Source organism: Entelurus aequoreus, linkage group LG13 (genome assembly GCF_033978785.1).
Source record: "Entelurus aequoreus isolate RoL-2023_Sb linkage group LG13, RoL_Eaeq_v1.1, whole genome shotgun sequence".
Lineage (NCBI taxonomy): Eukaryota > Metazoa > Chordata > Actinopteri > Syngnathiformes > Syngnathidae > Entelurus > Entelurus aequoreus.
Window position 1 is genome coordinate 8,316,512 of NC_084743.1, and position 21,024 is coordinate 8,337,535.

A 21,024-nucleotide genomic window follows, 5' to 3' on the forward strand; every position below is an offset into this window, starting at 1 on the left:
GATTGTTTGTCCTCCTCAGTGGTTACAGAACGTTCCCCGGGTCACGTGACACGGCCCCGGGTACGTCTCGCTTCGTGTCACACCGAGGGTGTGCGCGTGCGCACGCGCGCGGACTCCCGCAGACGTGCGAGCCGGCGGAGGAGGTGCAGGCGGCGCAGGCGGAGGCGGGAGGCGCCATTTCCACTGCAGCCCAGCATGTTGTCGCGGCTTCACGGCGCTGTCATGTCGGCGAGACGCCACATCTTCTCTTCTTCTTCCACCTGCAGCAGCATGAAGGAGGGAGTGAAGAAGAGCATGAAGGAGGGAGGAGAAGGAGTGAAGAAGAGCATGAAGGAGGGAGGAGAAGGAGTGAAGAAGAGCATGAAGGAGGGAGGAGAAGGAGTGAAGCTGAGTGCACTGATGGGAGGAGAAGGAGTGAAGCTGAGTGCACTTAAGAGCATGGAGGAGCTGCAAGGACCCAGCTTCCTCACCACACTTTACTGGCTCTTTGGCAAGAGATACTTCAACACCACGCAGCAGATGCAAGTGAGTTAATTGTTGTTGTTGTTGTTGTTGTTGTCCCAGCATGCATCATCACTGGTCACCATAGCGACGCCTTGTTGAACACGTGATGCACTCAATAAGTTCATCCTTCTGTCATGTTTACATCTATAGTCTATTATATAAACATTCAAATATATATTTGTCCTTTTTCCCGACCGACAATGTGTGTTGAAGTCTTGCCAACAACAACAACAACAATTATGGTTTTCATCGTCAAAAGTGAGGTTTTTCATGACAAAAAAAGAAAGAAGTATAAAGCAAGTGTACGGGCAGGTGACAAACTAGACGTCAATGATGATTGGTTGCTTGACGTGTAACAACGTCCATGATTGGCTGCTTGTTAACTGAGACGAGCCGCCATTGGTGGAGAGTAGGGCACAGGCCAATCAGAGACGAGAGAGGGCGGGACATGGAACCAGGAAGTGAAATCACATGGTTTTTTTTTTGTACTTAAGAAGAAAAGTACTTTAGGTTGTCAATTCTTAAATATGTTCTAATATTACCATCAACAACTTCTACTTTTGGAGAAAGCTTTTCAGAAATTTTTTTAAAAAACAACAACCATCCATCCATCCATTTTACTACCGCTTGTCCCGTTCGGGGTCGCGGGGGGTGCTTGAATACTTCATGTTTGAGTGTAAAAACAAAGTATTGAGTGTGTGAATACTTCATGTTTGAGTGTAAAAACAAAGTATTGAGTGTGTGAATACTTCATGTTTGAGTGTAAAAACAAAGTATTGAGTGTGTGAAGACTTCATGTTTGAGTGTAAAAACAAAGTATTGAGTGTGTGAATACTTCATGTTTGAGTGTAAAAACAAAGTATTGAGTGTGTGAAGACTTCATGTTTGAGTGTAAAAACAAAGTATTGAGTGTGTGAATACTTCATGTTTGAGTGTAAAAACAAAGTATTGAGTGTGTGAATACTTCATGTTTGAGTGTAAAAACAAAGTATTGAGTGTGTGAATACTTCATGTTTGAGTGTAAAAACAAAGTATTGAGTGTGTGAATACTTCATGTTTGAGTGTAAAAACAAAGTATTGAGTGTGTGAAGACTTCATGTTTGAGTGTAAAAACAAAGTATTGAGTGTGTGAAGACTTCATGTTTGAGTGTAAATACAAAGTATTGAGTGTGTGAATACTTCATGTTTGAGTGTAAAAACTAAGTATTGAGTGTGTGAATACTTCATGTTTGAGTGTAAAAACAAAGTATTGAGTGTGTGAAGACTTCATGTTTGAGTGTAAAAACAAAGTATTGAGTGTGTGAAGACTTCATGTTTGAGTGTAAAAACAAAGTATTGAGTGTGTGAAGACTTCATGTTTGAGTGTAAAAACAAAGTATTGAGTGTGTGAAGACTTCATGTTTGAGTGTAAAAACAAAGTATTGAGTGTGTGAATACTTCATGTTTGAGTGTAAAAACAAAGTATTGAGTGTGTGAAGACTTCATGTTTGAGTGTAAATACAAAGTATTGAGTGTGTGAATACTTCATGTTTGAGTGTGAATACAAAGTATTGAGTGTGTGAATACTCCATGTTTGAGTGTAAAAACAAAGTATTGAGTGTGTGAAGACTTCATGTTTGAGTGTAAAAACAAAGTATTGAGTGTGTGAATACTTCATGTTTGAGTGTAAAAACAAAGTATTGAGTGTGTGAAGACTTCATGTTTGAGTGTAAAAACAAAGTATTGAGTGTGTGAATACTTCATGTTTGAGTGTAAAAACAAAGTATTGAGTGTGTGAATACTTCATGTTTGAGTGTAAAAACAAAGTATTGAGTGTGTGAATACTTCATGTTTGAGTGTAAAAACAAAGTATTGAGTGTGTGAAGACTTCATGTTTGAGTGTAAAAACAAAGTATTGAGTGTGTGAAGACTTCATGTTTGAGTGTGAATACAAAGTATTGAGTGTGTGAAGACTTCATGTTTGAGTGTAAAAACAAAGTATTGAGTGTGTGAAGACTTCATGTTTGAGTGTGAATACAAAGTATTGAGTGTGTGAATACTTCATGTTTGAGTGTAAAAACAAAGTATTGAGTGTGTGAATACTTCATGTTTGAGTGTAAATACAAAGTATTGAGTGTGTGAATACTTCATGTTTGAGTGTGAATACAAAGTATTGAGTGTGTGAATACTTCATGTTTGAGTGTAAAAACAAAGTATTGAGTGTGTGAAGACTTCATGTTTGAGTGTAAAACAAAGTATTGAGTGTGTGAATACTTCATGTTTGAGTGTAAAAACAAAGTATTGAGTGTGTGAATACTTCATGTTTGAGTGTAAAAACAAAGTATTGAGTGTGTGAATACTTCATGTTTGAGTGTAAAAACAAAGTATTGAGTGTGTGAAGACTTCATGTTTGAGTGTAAAAACAAAGTATTGAGTGTGTGAAGACTTCATGTTTGAGTGTGAATACAAAGTATTGAGTGTGTGAAGACTTCATGTTTGAGTGTGAATACAAAGTATTGAGTGTGTGAAGACTTCATGTTTGAGTGTGAATACAAAGTATTGAGTGTGTGAAGACTTCATGTTTGAGTGTAAAAACAAAGTATTGAGTGTGTGAAGACTTCATGTTTGAGTGTGAATACAAAGTATTGAGTGTGTGAAGACTTCATGTTTGAGTGTAAAAACAAAGTATTGAGTGTGTGAAGACTTCATGTTTGAGTGTGAATACAAAGTATTGAGTGTGTGAAGACTTCATGTTTGAGTGTAAAAACAAAGTATTGAGTGTGTGAAGACTTCATGTTTGAGTGTGAATACAAAGTATTGAGTGTGTGAATACTTCATGTTTGAGTGTGAATACAAAGTATTGAGTGTGTGAATACTTCATGTTTGAGTGTAAAAACAAAGTATTGAGTGTGTGAATACTTCATGTTTGAGTGTGAATACAAAGTATTGAGTGTGTGAAGACTTCATGTTTGCAGATAGAGCACAAGAAGATCTACGGGCCCCTGTGGAAGTCCACCTATGGCCCCCTAGTGGTGGTGAACGTGGCCAGCGCCCAGCTGATCGAGGAGGTGCTGAGGCAAGAAGGACCACTTCCTGTGCGCACTGACATGCCACACTGGAGGGCCTACAGGGAACTGCGGCATCAAGCCCACGGGCCCCTCTCAGAGTGAGTGTGCTTCTCTTTTGGGGGCGGGTCTTCCTTCTTGATTGACACCTTGCTGGAATTCAGTCTTTCCTGTTAGACTTGAAACTTGTGATTGAGGAATGTGACTGGAGTCAACTAGCTGCTACACTCAAACTACTAACTTAGTTAGCACATATCATTACACTCTCAAACTACTAACTTAGTTAGCACATCTAATTACACTCTCAAACTACTAACTTAGTTAGCACATCTAATTACACTCTCAAACTACTAACTTAGTTAGCACATCTAATTACACTCTCAAACTACTAACTTAGTTAGCACATCTAATTACACTCTCAAACTACTAACTTAGTTAGCACATGTAAGCCCAAGTGATTGGTCAAAAGGCCGCCATGTTTGCTACCAACTTTGGACACTTCCTCATTCCACATCATGTTTACACTCGTAGATATAACTTCTACACAAAGTACTACCATTAGATATAACTTCTACACAAAGTACTACCATTAGATATAACTTCTACACAAAGTACTACCATTAGATATAACTTCTACACAAAGTACTACCATTAGATATAACTTCTACACAAAGTACTACCATTAGATATAACTTCTACACAAAGTACTACCATTAGATATAACTTCTACACAAAGTACTACCATTAGATATAACTTCTACACAAAGTACTACCATTAGATATAACTTCTACACAAAGTACTACCATTAGATATAACTTCTACACAAAGTACTACCATTAGATATAACTTTTACACAAAGTACTACCATTAGATATAACTTCTACACAAAGTACTACCATTAGATATAACTTATAGACACAGTACTACCGTTAGACATAACTTGCACACAGATGACTATCATTAGACATAACTTCTAGACAAAGTACTACCATTAGACATAACTTCTAACTTAGCTACTAAGTACTACCATTAGACATAACTTATAGACAAAGTACTACCATTAGACATAACTTCTAACTTAGCTACTAAGTACTACCATTAGACATAACTTCTAACCTAGCTACTAAGTACTACCATTAGACATAACTTATAGACAAAGTACTACCATTAGACATAACTTCTAACTTAGCTACTAAGTACTACCATTAGACATAACTTATAGACAAAGTACTAGCATTAGACATAACTTATAGACAAAGTACTAGCATTAGACATAACTTATAGACAAAGTACTAGCATTAGACATAAGTTGTAGACAGAGTACTAGCATGAGATATAAGAAAGTACTAGCATTAGACATAAGTTGTACACAGAGTACTAGCATGAGATATAAGAAAGTACTAGCATTAGACATAAGTTGTAGACAGAGTACTAGCATGAGATATAAGTATGTCCTAGCATTAGACATAAGTTGTAGACAAAGTACTAGCATTAGACATAAGTTGTAGACAGAGTACTAGCATGAGATATAAGAAAGTACTAGCATTAGACATAAGTTGTAGACAGAGTACTAGCATGAGATATAAGTATGTACTAGCATTAGACATAAGTTGTACACAGAGTACTAGCATGAGATATAAGAAAGTACTAGCATTAGACATAAGTTGTAGACAGAGTACTAGCATGAGATATAAGAAAGTACTATCATCAGACATAAGTTGTAGACAGAGTACTAGCATGAGATATAAGAAAGTACTAGCATTAGACATAAGTTGTAGACAGAGTACCAGCATGAGATATAAGTATGTACTAGCATTAGACATAAGTTGTAGACAGAGTACTAGCATGAGATATAAGTAAGTACTAGTTGTAGACATAAGTTGTAGACAGAGTACTAGCATGAGATATAAGTAAGTACTAGCATTAGACATAAGTTGTAGACAGAGTACCAGCATGAGATATAAGTATGTACTAGCATTAGACATAAGTTGTAGACAGAGTACTAGCATGAGATATAAGTAAGTACTAGTTGTAGACATAAGTTGTATACAGAGTACTAGCATGAGATATAAGTAAGTACTAGCATTAGACATAAGTTGTAGACAGAGTACTAGCATGAGATATAAGTAAGTACTAGCATTAGACATAAGTTGTATACAGAGTACTAGCATGAGATATAAGTAAGTACTAGCATTATACATAAGTTGTAGACAGAGTACTAGCATGAGATATAAGTAAGTACTAGCATTAGACATAAGTTGTAGACAGAGTACTAGCATGAGATATAAGTAAGTACTAGCATTAGACATAAGTTATAGACAGAGTACCAGCATGAGATATAAGTATGTACTAGCATTAGACATAAGTTGTAGACAGAGTACTAGCATGAGATATAAGTAAGTACTAGTTGTAGACATAAGTTGTATACAGAGTACTAGCATGAGATATAAGTAAGTACTAGCATTAGACATAAGTTGTAGACAGAGTACTAGCATGAGATATAAGTAAGTACTAGCATTAGACATAAGTTGTATACAGAGTACTAGCATGAGATATAAGTAAGTACTAGTTGTAGACATAAGTTGTATACAGAGTACTAGCATGAGATATAAGTAAGTACTAGCATTAGACATAAGTTGTAGACAGAGTACTAGCATGAGATATAAGTAAGTACTAGCATTAGACATAAGTTGTATACAGAGTACTAGCATGAGATATAAGTAAGTACTAGCATTAGACATAAGTTGTATACAGAGTACTAGCATGAGATATAAGTAAGTACTAGCATTATACATAAGTTGTAGACAGAGTACTAGCATGAGATATAAGTAAGTACTAGTTGTAGACAGAGTACTAGCATGAGATATAAGTAAGTACTAGTTGTAGACAGAGTACTAGCATGAGATATAAGTAAGTACTAGCATTAGACATAAGTTGTAGACAGAGTACTAGCATGAGATATAAGTACTAGCATTAGACATAAGTTGTAGACAGAGTACTAGCATGAGATATAGGTAAGTACTAGCATTAGACATAAGTTGTAGACAGAGTACTAGCATGAAATATAAGTAAGTACTAGCATTAGACATAAGTTGTAGACAGAGTACTAGCATGAGATATAAGTAAGTACTGGCATTAGACATAAGTTGTAGACAGAGTACCAGCATGAGATATAAGTAAGTACTAGCATTAGACATAAGTTGTAGACAGAGTACTAGCATGAGATATAAGTAAGTACTAGCATTAGACATAAGTTGTAGACAGAGTACTAGCATGAGATATAAGTAAGTACTAGTTGTAGACAGAGTACTAGCATGAGATATAAGTAAGTAGTAGTTGTAGACAGAGTACTAGCATGAGATATAAGTAAGTACTAGTTGTAGACAGAGTACTAGCATGAGATATAAGTAAGTACTAGTTGCAGACAGAGTACTAGCATGAGATATAAGTAAGTACTAGTTGCAGACAGAGTACTAGCATGAGATATAAGTAAGTACTAGTTGTAGACAGAGTACTAGCATGAGATATAAGTAAGTACTAGTTGCAGACAGAGTACTAGCATGAGATATAAGTAAGTACTAGTTGTAGACATAGTACTAGCATGAGATATAAGTAAGTACATGTATGTTTTGCAGGATGGGCATAAAGTGGCATCGTATTCGCAGTATTCTGAACCCGCGCCTACTGAAGCCGCACCACGTGGGTTCTTACTCGGGCAGGATCAACCAGGTGGTCCAGGACTTGGTGGTCCGCCTGCGCTGGCTGAGGACTACCAGTGGTGACGGGGTGATGGTTCACCAGGTCACCCAGGAACTCTACAAGTTTGCCTTTGAAGGTCCAATCACATTTACTCTTTGCACTAAACTCTTCTACACCACCAACTAGCTCCGCCCCTTTAGGACGCCTGCCACTGTGCACTTCTACTTGTGGCCACAGGGGGCAGCACATGTCACTCTGTTTTTATTCAACACTTTTTCTTTTTATTAAACACTTTTTCTTATTATGAAAGACATTTAGTTATTATGAAAACATTTAGATATTATGAAAACATTTAGATATTATGAAAACATTTAGTTATTATGAAAACATTTAGTTATTATGAAAACATTTAGATATTATGAAAACATTTAGATATTATGAAAACATTTAGTTATTATGAAAACATTTAGATATTATGAAAACATTTAGTTATTATGAAAACATTTAGATATTATGAAAGACATTTAGATGAAACATTATTGAGCTGACGATACTGCAAGTCTATATTTGTGTGATATTTATGTACACTAGTAATCCTTCAAAACAATATCATTCTAAGCATCCATTTCCAGTTGGTATAGTTTTACACAAAGTTGTTAAAAAGGTGTTTACTGCCTTGCTCACTAACCTGCACAGCGAGGCACGTCCCTCCTTGCTAGCTTAGCATACTGATAGCAGTTAGGCTAGCAGCAAAGTGAAAGTGAAAGTGGAGAAATCAAATATGTTACTTCTCTGTCACATTCATCATAGAAAGCACATGTGCTAGCTCAATGCTAGAAATAAATCAAGTTTATGAGTTTGAACATGAAATATGTTGTCTTTGTAGCATATTCAACTGAATATGGCTTGAAAAGGATTTGCAAATCATTGTTTATATTTACATTTAACACCATTTACCAACTCATATGGAAACGGGGTTTGTATATATGTATATATATATATATATATATATATATATATATATATATATATATATATATATATATATATATATATATATATATATATATATATATATATATATATATATATATATATATATATATATATATAATTAGTATTAGTATATATATATATAAGTATTAGTATGTATATATATATATAAGTATTAGTATTAGTAGGTATATATATATATTAGTATTAGTATAAGTATTAGTATTGTTATTGTAGTCCTTTGCAATGGTGTCCGTGCATGTGTGCTGCAGGCATCTGCTCGGTGGTGTTTGAGAGCAGGATGGGATGTTTGGAGCAGAAAGTTCCAGAAGAGACTCAGAAGTTCATCTGGTCTGTAGGAGAAATGTTCCGTTTGTCTCCCATCATAGTCCTCTTCCCTAGATCTATGTGGCCTTACCTGCCCTACTGGAACACCTTTGTCTCCGTCTGGGATCACCTCTTTCTAGTCTGTGAGTATCTCATACTACCTCTTACTACCTCTTACTACCTCTTACTACTACATACTACCACATACTACCTCTTACTACTACATACTACCTCTTACTACTACATAATACCTCTTACTACCTCTTACTACTACATACTACCTCTTACTACTACATACTACCTCTTACTACTACATACTACCTCTTACTACTACATACTACCACATACTACCTCTTACTACTACATACTACCTCTTACTACCTCTTACTACTACATACTACCTCTTACTACTACATACTACCTCTTACTACCTCTTACTACTACATACTACCTCTTACTACCTCTTACTACTACATACTACCTCTTACTACTACATACTACCTCTTACTACCTCTTACTATACCTCTTACTACTACATACTACCTCTTACTACCTCCCTAACCCTAACTACCTCTTACTACTACATACTACCTCTTACTACTACATGCTACCTCTTACTACTACATACTACCACATACTACCTCTTACTACTACATACTACCTCTTACTACTACATACTACCACATACTACCTCTTACTACTACATACTACCTCTTACTACCACATACTACCTCTTACTACTACATACTACCTCTTACTACCACATACTACCTCTTACTACCACATACTACCTCTTACTACTACATACTACCTCTTACTACCACATACTACCTCTTACTACTACATACTACCTCTTACTACCTCTTACTACTACATACTACCTCTTACTACCTCTTACTACTACATACTACCTCTTACTACATCTTACTACTACATACTACCTCTTACTACTACATACTACCTCTTACTACCTCTTACTACTACATACTACCTCTTACTACTACATACTACCTCTTACTACTACATACTACCACATACTACCTCTTACTACTACATACTACCTCTTACTACTACATACTACCACATACTACCTCTTACTACTACATACTACCTCTTACTACTACATACTACCACATACTACCTCTTACTACTACATACTACCTCTTACTACTACATACTACCACATACTACCTCTTACTACTACATACTACCTCTTACTACTACATACTACCTCTTACTACTACATACTACCTCTTACTACCTCTTACTACTACATACTACCTCTTACTACTACATACTACCACAAACTACCTCTTACTACTACATACTACCTCTTACTACATCTTACTACTACATACTACCTCTTACTACTACATACTACCTCTTACTACTACATACTACCTCTTACTACCTCTTACTATACCTCTTACTACTACATACTACCTCTTACTACCTCTTACTACCTCTTACTACCTCTTACTACTACATACTACCTCTTACTACTACATACTACCTCTTACTACTACATACTACATCTTACTACCACATACTACCTCTTACTACTACATACTACCTCTTACTACCACATACTACCTCTTACTACTACATACTACCTCTTACTACCTCTTACTACCTCTTACTATACTTCTTACTACTACATACTACCTCTTACTACCACATACTACTACATACTACCTCTTACTACCTCTTACTACTACATACTACCTCTTACTACTACATACTACCTCTTACTACCACATACTACCTCTTACTACTACATACTACCTCTTACTACCACATACTACCTCTTACTACTACATACTACCTCTTACTACCACATACTACCTCTTACTACCACATACTACCTCTTACTACCTCTTACTATACCTCTTACTACCACATACTACTACATACTACCTCTTACTACCTCTTACTACTACATACTACCACATACTACTACATACTACCACATACTACTACATACTACCTCTTACTACCTCTTACTACTACATACTACCTCTTACTACCACATACTACTACATACTACCTCTTACTACCTCTTACTACTTCTTACTACCTCTTACTACCACATACTACTACATACTACCTCTTACTACTACATACTACCTCTTACTACTACATACTACCTCTTACTACTACATACTACCTCTTACTACCTCTTACTACTACATACTACCTCTTACTACCTCTTACTACTACATACTACCTCTTACTACTACATACTACCTCTTACTACTACATACTACCTCTTACTACCACATACTACCTCTTACTACTACATACTACCTCTTACTACCACATACTACCTCTTACTACTACATACTACCTCTTACTACCACATACTACCTCTTACTACTACATACTACCTCTTACTACCACATACTACCTCTTACTACCACATACTACCTCTTACTACCACATACTACTACCTCTTATTACCACATACTACCTCTTACTACCACATAAGGTTAGGGTTAGGGGTTATGTTTGGGGTTTAGGGTTAGGGGTTAGGGTATATATATATATATAGGGTTAGGTAAGTGCTAGGATATGACCTTTACCCTGGTGTTTATTCATTAGTCAATAAGGATAGTAATCATTAGTCAATAAGAATAGTAGTCATTAGTCAATAAGACTAGTAGTCATTAGTCAATAAGAATAGTAATCATTAGTCAATAAGACTAGTAGTCATTAGTCAATAAGAATAGTATTCATTAGTCAATAAGACTAGTAGTCATTAGTCAATGAGACTAGTAGTCATTAGTCAATATAAATAGTATTCATTAGTCAATAAGACTAGTAGTCATTAGTCAATAAGACTAGTAATCCTTAGTCAATATAAATAGTATTCATTAGTCAATAAGACTAGTAGTCATTAGTCAATAAGACTAGTAATCATTAGTCAATATAAATAGTATTCATTAGTCAATGAGACTAGTAATCATTAGTCAATATAAATAGTATTCATTAGTCAATGAGACTATTAGTCATTAGTCAATAAGACTAGTAATCATTAGTCAATATAAATAGTATTCATTAGTCAATAAGACTAGTAGTCATTAGTCAATAAGACTAGTAATCATTAGTCAATATAAATAGTATTCATTAGTCAATAAGACTAGTAATCATTAGTCAATGAGACTAGTAGTCATTAGTCAATAAGAATAGTATTCATTAGTCAATAAGAATAGTATTCATTAGTCAATAAGAATAGTAATCATTAGTCAATGAGACTAGTAGTCATTAGTCAATATAAATAGTATTCATTAGTCAATAAGACTAGTAGTCATTAGTCAATAAGACTAGTAATCCTTAGTCAATATAAATAGTATTCATTACTCAATAAGACTAGTAGTCATTAGTCAATAAGACTAGTAATCCTTAGTCAATATAAATAGTATTCATTAGTCAATAAGACTAGTAGTCATTAGTCAATAAGACTAGTAATCATTAGTCAATATAAATAGTATTCATTAGTCAATAAGACTAGTAATCATTAGTCAATATAAATAGTATTCATTAGTCAATGAGACTAGTAGTCATTAGTCAATAAGACTAGTAATCATTAGTCAATATAAATAGTATTCATTAGTCAATGAGACTATTAGTCATTAGTCAATAAGGCTAGTAATCATTAGTCAATAGGAATAGTAATCATTAGTCAATAAGACTAGTAATCATTAGTCAATATAAATAGTATTCATTAGTCAATAAGACTAGTAGTCATTAGTCAATAAGACTAGTAATCATTAGTCAATATAAATAGTATTCATTAGTCAATGAGACTAGTAGTCATTAGTCAATAAGACTAGTAATCATTAGTCAATAGGAATAGTAATCATTAGTCAATAAGACTAGTAATCAGATTACTTATGATGCAGGTTGAAAACAAACAAAGTACATTTCAAACAGATGGTTTTTGTACTTCAAGTCCTGACTTTTACTTCCCAGCTTGTAAAGTTGACTTAGTGATGGTAAACATCATCCTACCACCTATGACTTAGTGATGGTAAACATCATCCTATCACCTATGACTTAGTGATGGTAAACATCATCCTACCACCTATGACTTAGTGATGGTAAACATCATCCTACCACCTATGACTTAGTGATGGTAAACATCATCCTATCACCTATGACTTAGTGATGGTAAACATCATCCTACTACCTATGACTTAGTGATGGTAAACATCATCCTATCACCTATGACTTAGTGATGGTAAACATCATCCTACCACCTATGACTTAGTGATGGTAAACATCATCCTATCACCTATGACTTAGTGATGGTAAACATCATCCTACATCACTATATCATATAGACATCTGTATCACTGATATATGCTCTGTAAGTGTCTGACCTGCTGTCAATCATTAACCTGCTGAGGTTATTGACTGACATCTCTCTGAGGTCAGAACATCCTGATACACTCACCAGGGCAAAGGTCAACTGTCTTGTCTAACATGTACTCTGCACTAGCTGCTGTGTAGTCTAACATGTACTCTGCACTAGCTGCTGTGTAGTCTAACATGTACTCTGCACTAGCTGCTGTGTAGTCTAACATGTACTCTGCACTAGCTGCTGTGTTGTCTAACATGTACTCTGCACTAGCTGCTGTGTAGTCTAACATGTACTCTGCACTAGCTGCTGTGTTGTCTAACATGTACTCTGCACTAGCTGCTGTGTAGTCTAACATGTACTCTGCACTAGCTGCTGTGTTGTCTAACATGTACTCTGCACTACCTGCTGTGTAGTCTAACATGTACTCTGCACTAGCTGCTGTGTAGTCTAACATGTACTCTGCACTAGCTGCTGTGTAGTCTAACATGTACTCTGCACTAGCTGCTGTGTAGTCTAACATGTACTCTGCACTAGCTGCTGTGTTGTCTAACATGTACTCTGCACTAGCTGCTGTGTTGTCTAACATGTACTCTGCACTAGCTGCTGTGTAGTCTAACATGTACTCTGCACTAGCTGCTGTGTTGTCTAACATGTACTCTGCACTAGCTGCTGTGTAGTCTAACATGTACTCTGCACTAGCTGCTGTGTTGTCTAACATGTACTCTGCACTAGCTGCTGTGTAGTCTAACATGTACTCTGCACTAGCTGCTGTGTTGTCTAACATGTACTCTGCACTAGCTGCTGTGTAGTCTAACATGTACTCTGCACTAGCTGCTGTGTAGTCTAACATGTACTCTGCACTAGCTGCTGTGTTGTCTAACATGTACTCTGCACTAGCTGCTGTGTAGTCTAACATGTACTCTGCACTAGCTGCTGTGTTGTCTAACATGTACTCTGCACTAGCTGCTGTGTTGTCTAACATGTACTCTGCACTAGCTGCTGTGTAGTCTAACATGTACTCTGCACTAGCTGCTGTGTTGTCTAACATGTACTCTGCACTAGCTGCTGTGTTGTCTAACATGTACTCTGCACTAGCTGCTGTGTAGTCTAACATGTACTCTGCACTAGCTGCTGTGTAGTCTAACATGTACTCTGCACTAGCTGCTGTGTAGTCTAACATGTACTCTGCACTAGCTGCTGTGTAGTCTAACATGTACTCTGCACTAGCTGCTGTGTTGTCTAACATGTACTCTGCACTAGCTGCTGTGTAGTCTAACATGTACTCTGCACTAGCTGCTGTGTAGTCTAACATGTACTCTGCACTAGCTGCTGTGTAGTCTAACATGTACTCTGCACTAGCTGCTGTGTAGTCTAACATGTACTCTGCACTAGCTGCTGTGTAGTCTAACATGTACTCTGCACTAGCTGCTGTGTTGTCTAACATGTACTCTGCACTAGCTGCTGTGTAGTCTAACATGTACTCTGCACTAGCTGCTGTGTAGTCTAACATGTACTCTGCACTAGCTGCTGTGTTGTCTAACATGTACTCTGCACTAGCTGAGGAGCTGGTCCAGAAGAAGATGGAGGAGCTGGAGCAGCAGCACCAGGAGGATGTGGACCTGGAAGGTGCGTACCTGACTCACCTGCTCCTCAGCCAGCAGATGAGCATGTCAGAGATCCTGGGCAGCGTGACGGAGCTCCTCCTGGCGGGTGTGGACACGGTGAGCCAGTGCCGACACATAGCCACAGCCACACCCACAGCCACAGCCACACCCACACCCACAGCCACACCCACAGCCACACCCACACCCACAGCCACATCCACACCCACAGCCACAGCCACAGCCACAGCCACAGCCACACCCACATCCACATCCACACCCACAGCCACAGCCACACCCACAGCCACATCCACACCCACAGCCACAGCCACACCCACAGCCACACCCACAGCCACAGCCACATCCACAGCCACATCCACACCCAAAGCCACACCCACAGCCACACCCACAGCCACACCCACAGCCACAGCCACCTTCTTCTTGTGCTTGGCAGACCTCCAACACCATCTCCTGGGCTTTGTACCACCTGGCCAGGGAGCCCGCCATCCAGGAGAGGCTGCACCAGGAAGTGCTGCGCATTTGCCCCGCCCACAGGATGCCCGACGGTGAGGACGTGGCCAAGATGCCCTACCTGAAGGCGGTGGTGAGGGAGACCCTGAGGTGTGTAGACCTGGTCCTGGGGGAGGAGTCCACTGGAATTGACGACCTTGTTGTGGTCCAGGATGTATCCTGTGGTGCCAGGGAACGCTCGCCTTACCGTGGACGGTGACATCGTGGTGGGAGGACATCTTTTTCCTAAAGGGGTGAGAAACCTTTTTATATCACCTTGTTAGCATTGTCTATGCTAACTTGTATTCTTTTTATAACACCTTGTTAGCATTGTCTATGCTAACTTGTATTCTTTTTATAACACCTTGTTAGCATTGTCTATGCTAACTTGTATTCTTTTTATAACACCTTGCTACATTGTCTATGCTAACTTGTATTCTTTTTATAACACCTTGTTAGCATTGTCTATGCTAACTTGTATTCTTTTTATAACACCTTGCTAGCATTGTCTATGCTAACTTGTATTCTTTTTATAACACCTTGCTAGCATTGTCTATGCTAACTTGTATTCTTTTTATAACACCTTGCTACATTGTCTATGCTAACTTATGCTATTTCAGAGAGGTCAGTTCTTTGCATGAATTATGTTTTAATCCGTTCATTTAGAAATAATTATTTTAACTGAAAATGTGTTTTAAGTGTTAAAAAACACAAATAGGTTTTTCTAGGCTGCAGTTGCCATAGCAACTGCCTCAAGCTTCAGTATGAACCCATCTCATTGGCTGCACTGTCACTTTAACTTTGGACCCGCCCACTTCTTGGGGTGGTCTGTTCCCTTTAAGAGGAATGTTACCTGGGTAACTAGCCTTAGCCCCGCCCCCTGAAAGACTGTTTTCATGTGTGGCCACAGACTCTCTTCCACCTGTGTCACTACACCTGGGTGACTAGCCTTAGCCCCGCCCCCTGAAAGACTGTTTTCATGTGTGGCCACAGACTCTCTTCCACCTGTGTCACTACACCTGGGTGACTAGCCTTAGCCCCGCCCCCTGAAAGACTGTTTTCATGTGTGGCCACAGACTCTCTTCCACCTGTGTCACTACACCTGGGTGACTAGCCTTAGCCCTACCCCCTGAAAGACTGTTTTCACGTGTGGCCACAGACTCTCTTCCACCTGTGTCACTACACCTGGGTGACTAGCCTTAGCCCCGCCCCCTGAAAGACTGTTTTCATGTGTGGCCACAGACTCTCTTCCACCTGTGTCACTACACCTGGGTAACTAGCCTTAGCCCTACCCCCTGAAAGACTGTTTTCACGTGTGGCCACAGACTCTCTTCCACCTGTGTCACTACACCTGGGTGACTAGCCTTAGCCCCGCCCCCTGAAAGACTGTTTTCATGTGTGGCCACAGACTCTCTTCCACCTGTGTCACTACACCTGGGTGACTAGCCTTAGCCCTACCCCCTGAAAGACTGTTTTCACGTGTGGCCACAGACTCTCTTCCACCTGTGTCACTACACCTGGGTGACTAGCCTTAGCCCCGCCCCCTGAAAGACTGTTTTCATGTGTGGCCACAGACTCTCTTCCACCTGTGTCACTACACCTGGGTAACTAGCCTTAGCCCTACCCCCTGAAAGACTGTTTTCACGTGTGGCCACAGACTCTCTTCCACCTGTGTCACTACACCTGGGTGACTAGCCTTAGCCCTACCCCCTGAAAGACTGTTTTCACGTGTGGCCACAGACTCTCTTCCACCTGTGTCACTACACCTGGGTGACTAGCCTTAGCCCCGCCCCCTGAAAGACTGTTTTCATGTGTGGCCACAGACTCTCTTCCACCTGTGTCACTACACCTGGGTAACTAGCCTTAGCCCTACCCCCTGAAAGACTGTTTTCACGTGTGGCCACAGACTCTCTTCCACCTGTGTCACTACACCTGGGTGACTAGCCTTATCCCCGCCCCCTGAAAAACTGTTTTCATGTGTGGCCACAGACTCTCTTCCACCTGTGTCACTACACCTGGGTAACTAGCCTTAGCCCTACCCCCTGAAAGACTGTTTTCACGTGTGGCCACAGACTCTCTTCCCCCTGTGTCACTACACCTGGGTGACTAGCCTTAGCCCCGCCCCCTGAAAGACTGTTTTCATGTGTGGCCACAGACTCTCTTCCACCTGTGTCACTACACCTGGGTAACTAGCCTTAGCCCCGCCCCCTGAAAGACTGTTTTCACGTGTGGCCACAGACTCTCTTCCACCTGTGTCACTACACCTGGGTGACTAGCCTTAGCCCCGCCCCCTGAAAGACTGTTTTCACGTGTGGCCACAGACTCTCTTCCACCTGTGTCACTACACCTGGGTGACTAGCCTTAGCCCCGCCCCCTGAAAGACTGTTTTCATGTGTGGCCACAGACTCTCTTCCACCTGTGTCACTACACCTGGGTAACTAGCCTTAGCCCCGCCCCCTGAAAGACTGTTTTCACGTGTGGCCACAGACTCTCTTCCACCTGTGTCACTACACCTGGGTGACTAGCCTTAGCCCCGCCCCCTGAAAGACTGTTTTCATATGTGGCCACAGACTCTCTTCCAGCTGTGTCACTACACCTGGGTGACTAGCCTTAGCCCCGCCCCCTGAAAGACTGTTTTCACGTGTGGCCACAGACTCTCTTCCACCTGTGTCACTACACCTGGGTGACTAGCCTTAGCCCCGCCCCCTGAAAGACTGTTTTCATATGTGGCCACAGACTCTCTTCCACCTGTGTCACTACACCTGGGTGACTAGCCTTAGCCCCGCCCCCTGAAAGACTGTTTTCATGTGTGGCCACAGACTCTCTTCCACCTGTGTCACTACACCTGGGTGACTAGCCTTAGCCCCGCCCCCTGAAAGACTGTTTTCATGTGTGGCCACAGACTCTCTTCCACCTGTGTCACTACACCTGGGTGACTAGCCTTAGCCCCGCCCCCTGAAAGACTGTTTTCATGTGTGGCCACAGACTCTCTTCCACCTGTGTCACTACACCTGGGTGACTAGCCTTAGCCCCGCCCCCTGAAAGACTGTTTTCATGTGTGGCCACAGACTCTCTTCCACCTGTGTCACTACACCTGGGTGACTAGCCTTAGCCCCGCCCCCTGAAAGACTGTTTTCATATGTGGCCACAGACTCTCTTCCACCTGTGTCACTACACCTGGGTGACTAGCCTTAGCCCCGCCCCCTGAAAGACTGTTTTCATGTGTGGCCACAGACTCTCTTCCACCTGTGTCACTACACCTGGGTGACTAGCCTTAGCCCCGCCCCCTGAAAGACTGTTTTCATGTGTGGCCACAGACTCTCTTCCACCTGTGTCACTACACCTGGGTGACTAGCCTTAGCCCCGCCCCCTGAAAGACTGTTTTCATGTGTGGCCACAGACTCTCTTCCACCTGTGTCACTACACCTGGGTAACTAGCCTTAGCCCCGCCCCCTGAAAGACTGTTTTCATGTGTGGCCACAGACTCTCTTCCACCTGTGTCACTACGCCGTGTCGATGGACGAGAGCGTGTTCCCCGACCCGCACGCCTTCCTGCCGGAGCGATGGCTACGGGGCGGCGAGGAGAAGGCCAAGCCACACCCCTTTGGATCGGTGCCGTTCGGCTTCGGGGTGCGGGCGTGTCTGGGCCGGCGTGTGGCGGAGCTGGAGATGTACCTGCTGCTGGTCACGGTGAGTCCGCCTCCACCTGGCGAGCATCAGAGCAGCTAAGCGCTCTCTTCCCTCGCAGCTCATCAAAGAGTTTGAGGTGAGGCCCGACCCCGCTGGGACCGTCGTCACACCCATCACCAGAACCCTCCTGTGCCCGGCCACGCCCATCAACCTCCTCTTTGTGGACCGCTGAGGTGAGGAGGCGGAGTCTCTATGCCACACCTGCACTTCCTGTTGCCACGTTGGACACAAACTCACATTTTCTTATTCGTATTTCATATTAGATATTTCATATTTCCATCCATCCATTTTTGTCCGCTTATCCGAGGTGGGGTCGCGGGGGCAGCAGCCTAAGCAGGGAAGCCCAGACTTCACTCTCCCCAGCAACTTGGTCCAGCGCCTCCCGGGGGATCCCGAGGCGTTCCCAGGCCAGCCGGGAGACATAGTCTCCCCACCATGTCCTGGGTCTTCCTCGCGGTCTCCTACTGGTCAGACGTTCCCTAAACACCTCCCTAGGGTGGAATCCTGACCAGATGTCTGAACCACCTCATCTGGCTCCTCTCCATGTGGAGGAGCAGTGACTTTACTCTGAGATCCTCCCGGACGGCAGCTCTTCTCACCCTATCTCTAAGGGAGAGACCCGCCCCCTAACAGGGGATACTCATTTTGACCGCTTGTACCCGTGATCTTGTCCTTTCGGTCATAACCCAAAGCTCATGACCATAGGTGAGGATGGGAACGTAGATCCACCGCTAAATTGAGAGCTTTGCCTTCCGGCTCACGACGGATCGATACAGCGTCCGCATTACTGAAGACGCCGCACTGATCCACCTGTCGATCTCACCATCCACTCTTCCCTCACTGGTGAACAAGACTCCCAGGTACTTGAGCTCCTCCACTTGGGGCAGGGTCTCCTCCCCAACCTGGAGATGGCACTCCACCATTTTCCGGGTGAGAACCATGGACTCGGACCTGGAGGTGCTGATTCTCATCCCAGTCACTTCAATCCAATTTTCCACCAAGAAGTTTTTCACCTCAGCCCCAGAAATAGGAGAGCCCACCACAGATTCCCCAGGCACAGCTTCCTCATAGGAAGACATGTTGGTGTGATTGAGGAGGTCTTTGAAGTATTCCCTCCACCGATCCACAACATCCGCAGTCGAGGTCAGCAGCACACCACCCTCACCATACACCGTGTCAGCAGCACACCACCCTCACCATACACCGTGTCAGCAGCACACCATCCTCACCATACACAGTGTTGACAGTGCACTGCTTCCCCTTCCTGAGGCGGCGGATGGTGGTCCAGAATCGCTTCGAAGCCATCCAGAAGTCGTTTTCCATGGCTTCACCAAACTCCTCCCATGTCTGAGTTTTTACATCTGTGAGCGCTGAAGCTGCACACCGCTTGGCCTGTCGGTACCTGTCCGCTGCCTCCGGAGTCCTATGAACCAAAAGAACCTGATAGGACTCATTCTTCAGCTTGACTGCATCCTTCACGGTTCTAGGATTACCGCCACAACAGGCACCAACCACCTTGCGGCAACAGCTCCAATCGGCCGCCTGGACAATAGAGGTGAGGAACATGGTCCACTAGGACTCAATGTCCAGCACCTCCCTGGACGATAGAGGTGTGGAACATGGTCCACTAGGACTCAATGTCCAGCACCTCCCTGGACGATAGAGGTGTGGAACATGGTCCACTAGGACTCAATGTCCAGCACCTCCCTGGACGATAGAGGTGTGGAACATGGTCCACTAGGACTCAATGTCCAGCACCTCCCTGGACGATAGAGGTGTGGAACATGGTCCACTAGGACTCAATGTCCAGCACCTCCCTCGTGACATGTTCAAAGTTCTTCCGGAGGTGGGAATTGAAACTCTCTCTGACAGGACGTTCCCAGCAGACCCTCACAATGCGTTTGGGCCTGCCATGGAGGCTTTGAACCCTCTGGTCCACTGGGTTGAACTCCATCATGGAGGCTTTGAACCCTCTGGTCCACTGGGTTGAACTCCATCATGGAGGCTTTGAACCCTCTGGTCCACTGGGTTGAACTCCATCATGGAGGCTTTGAACCCTCTGGTCCACTGGGTTGAACTCCATCATGGAGGCTTTGAACCCTCTGGTCCACTGGGTTGAACTCCATCATGGAGGCTTTGAACCCTCTGGTCCACTGGGTTGAACTCCATCATGGAGGCTTTGAACCCTCTGGTACACTGGGTTGAACTCCATCATGGAGGCTTTGAACCCTCTCGTCCACTGGGTTGAACTCCATCATGGAGGCTTTGAACCCTCTCGTCCACTGGGTTGAA

General features: G+C 41.7%; 1 protein-coding gene across 4 annotated transcripts; it reads left to right on the top strand.

Moving 5' to 3' along the window:
• LOC133663133 (sterol 26-hydroxylase, mitochondrial) lies at nt 1–20,762 on the top strand. 4 transcript variants are annotated; one of them, XM_062067379.1, is made up of 10 exons: nt 1–302; nt 402–525; nt 3,444–3,649; nt 7,185–7,384; nt 8,514–8,711; nt 14,489–14,652; nt 14,987–15,153; nt 15,215–15,296; nt 18,526–18,732; nt 18,791–20,762. In XM_062067379.1, the coding sequence occupies exons 1-10, from the start codon at nt 196–198 to the stop codon at nt 18,902–18,904; spliced, it is 1,569 nt and encodes a 522-aa protein (XP_061923363.1). In that variant the 5' UTR covers nt 1–195; the 3' UTR covers nt 18,905–20,762. The 4 variants fall into 4 exon arrangements, with proteins under 4 accessions (XP_061923363.1, XP_061923362.1, XP_061923360.1 ...); XM_062067378.1 differs by having other exon boundaries at nt 1–279; nt 346–525; nt 18,791–20,761; XM_062067376.1 differs by having other exon boundaries at nt 1–525.
• The last annotated feature ends 262 nt before the right edge of the window (nt 20,763–21,024 follow it).

What these genes read in the sequence shown, in the direction of transcription:
- LOC133663133 (XM_062067376.1), top strand. Translation starts at nt 196, where the DNA reads ATGTTGTCGCGGCTTCACGGCGCTGTCATGTCGGCGAGACGCCACATC. An exon ending in CTACAAGTTTGCCTTTGAAG is followed by an intron (nt 7,385 to 8,513) that starts GTCCAATCACAT and finishes TGTGTGCTGCAG; the next exon opens with GCATCTGCTCGGTGGTGTTT. An exon ending in GACATCTTTTTCCTAAAGGG is followed by an intron (nt 15,297 to 18,525) that starts GTGAGAAACCTT and finishes GTGTGGCCACAG; the next exon opens with ACTCTCTTCCACCTGTGTCA.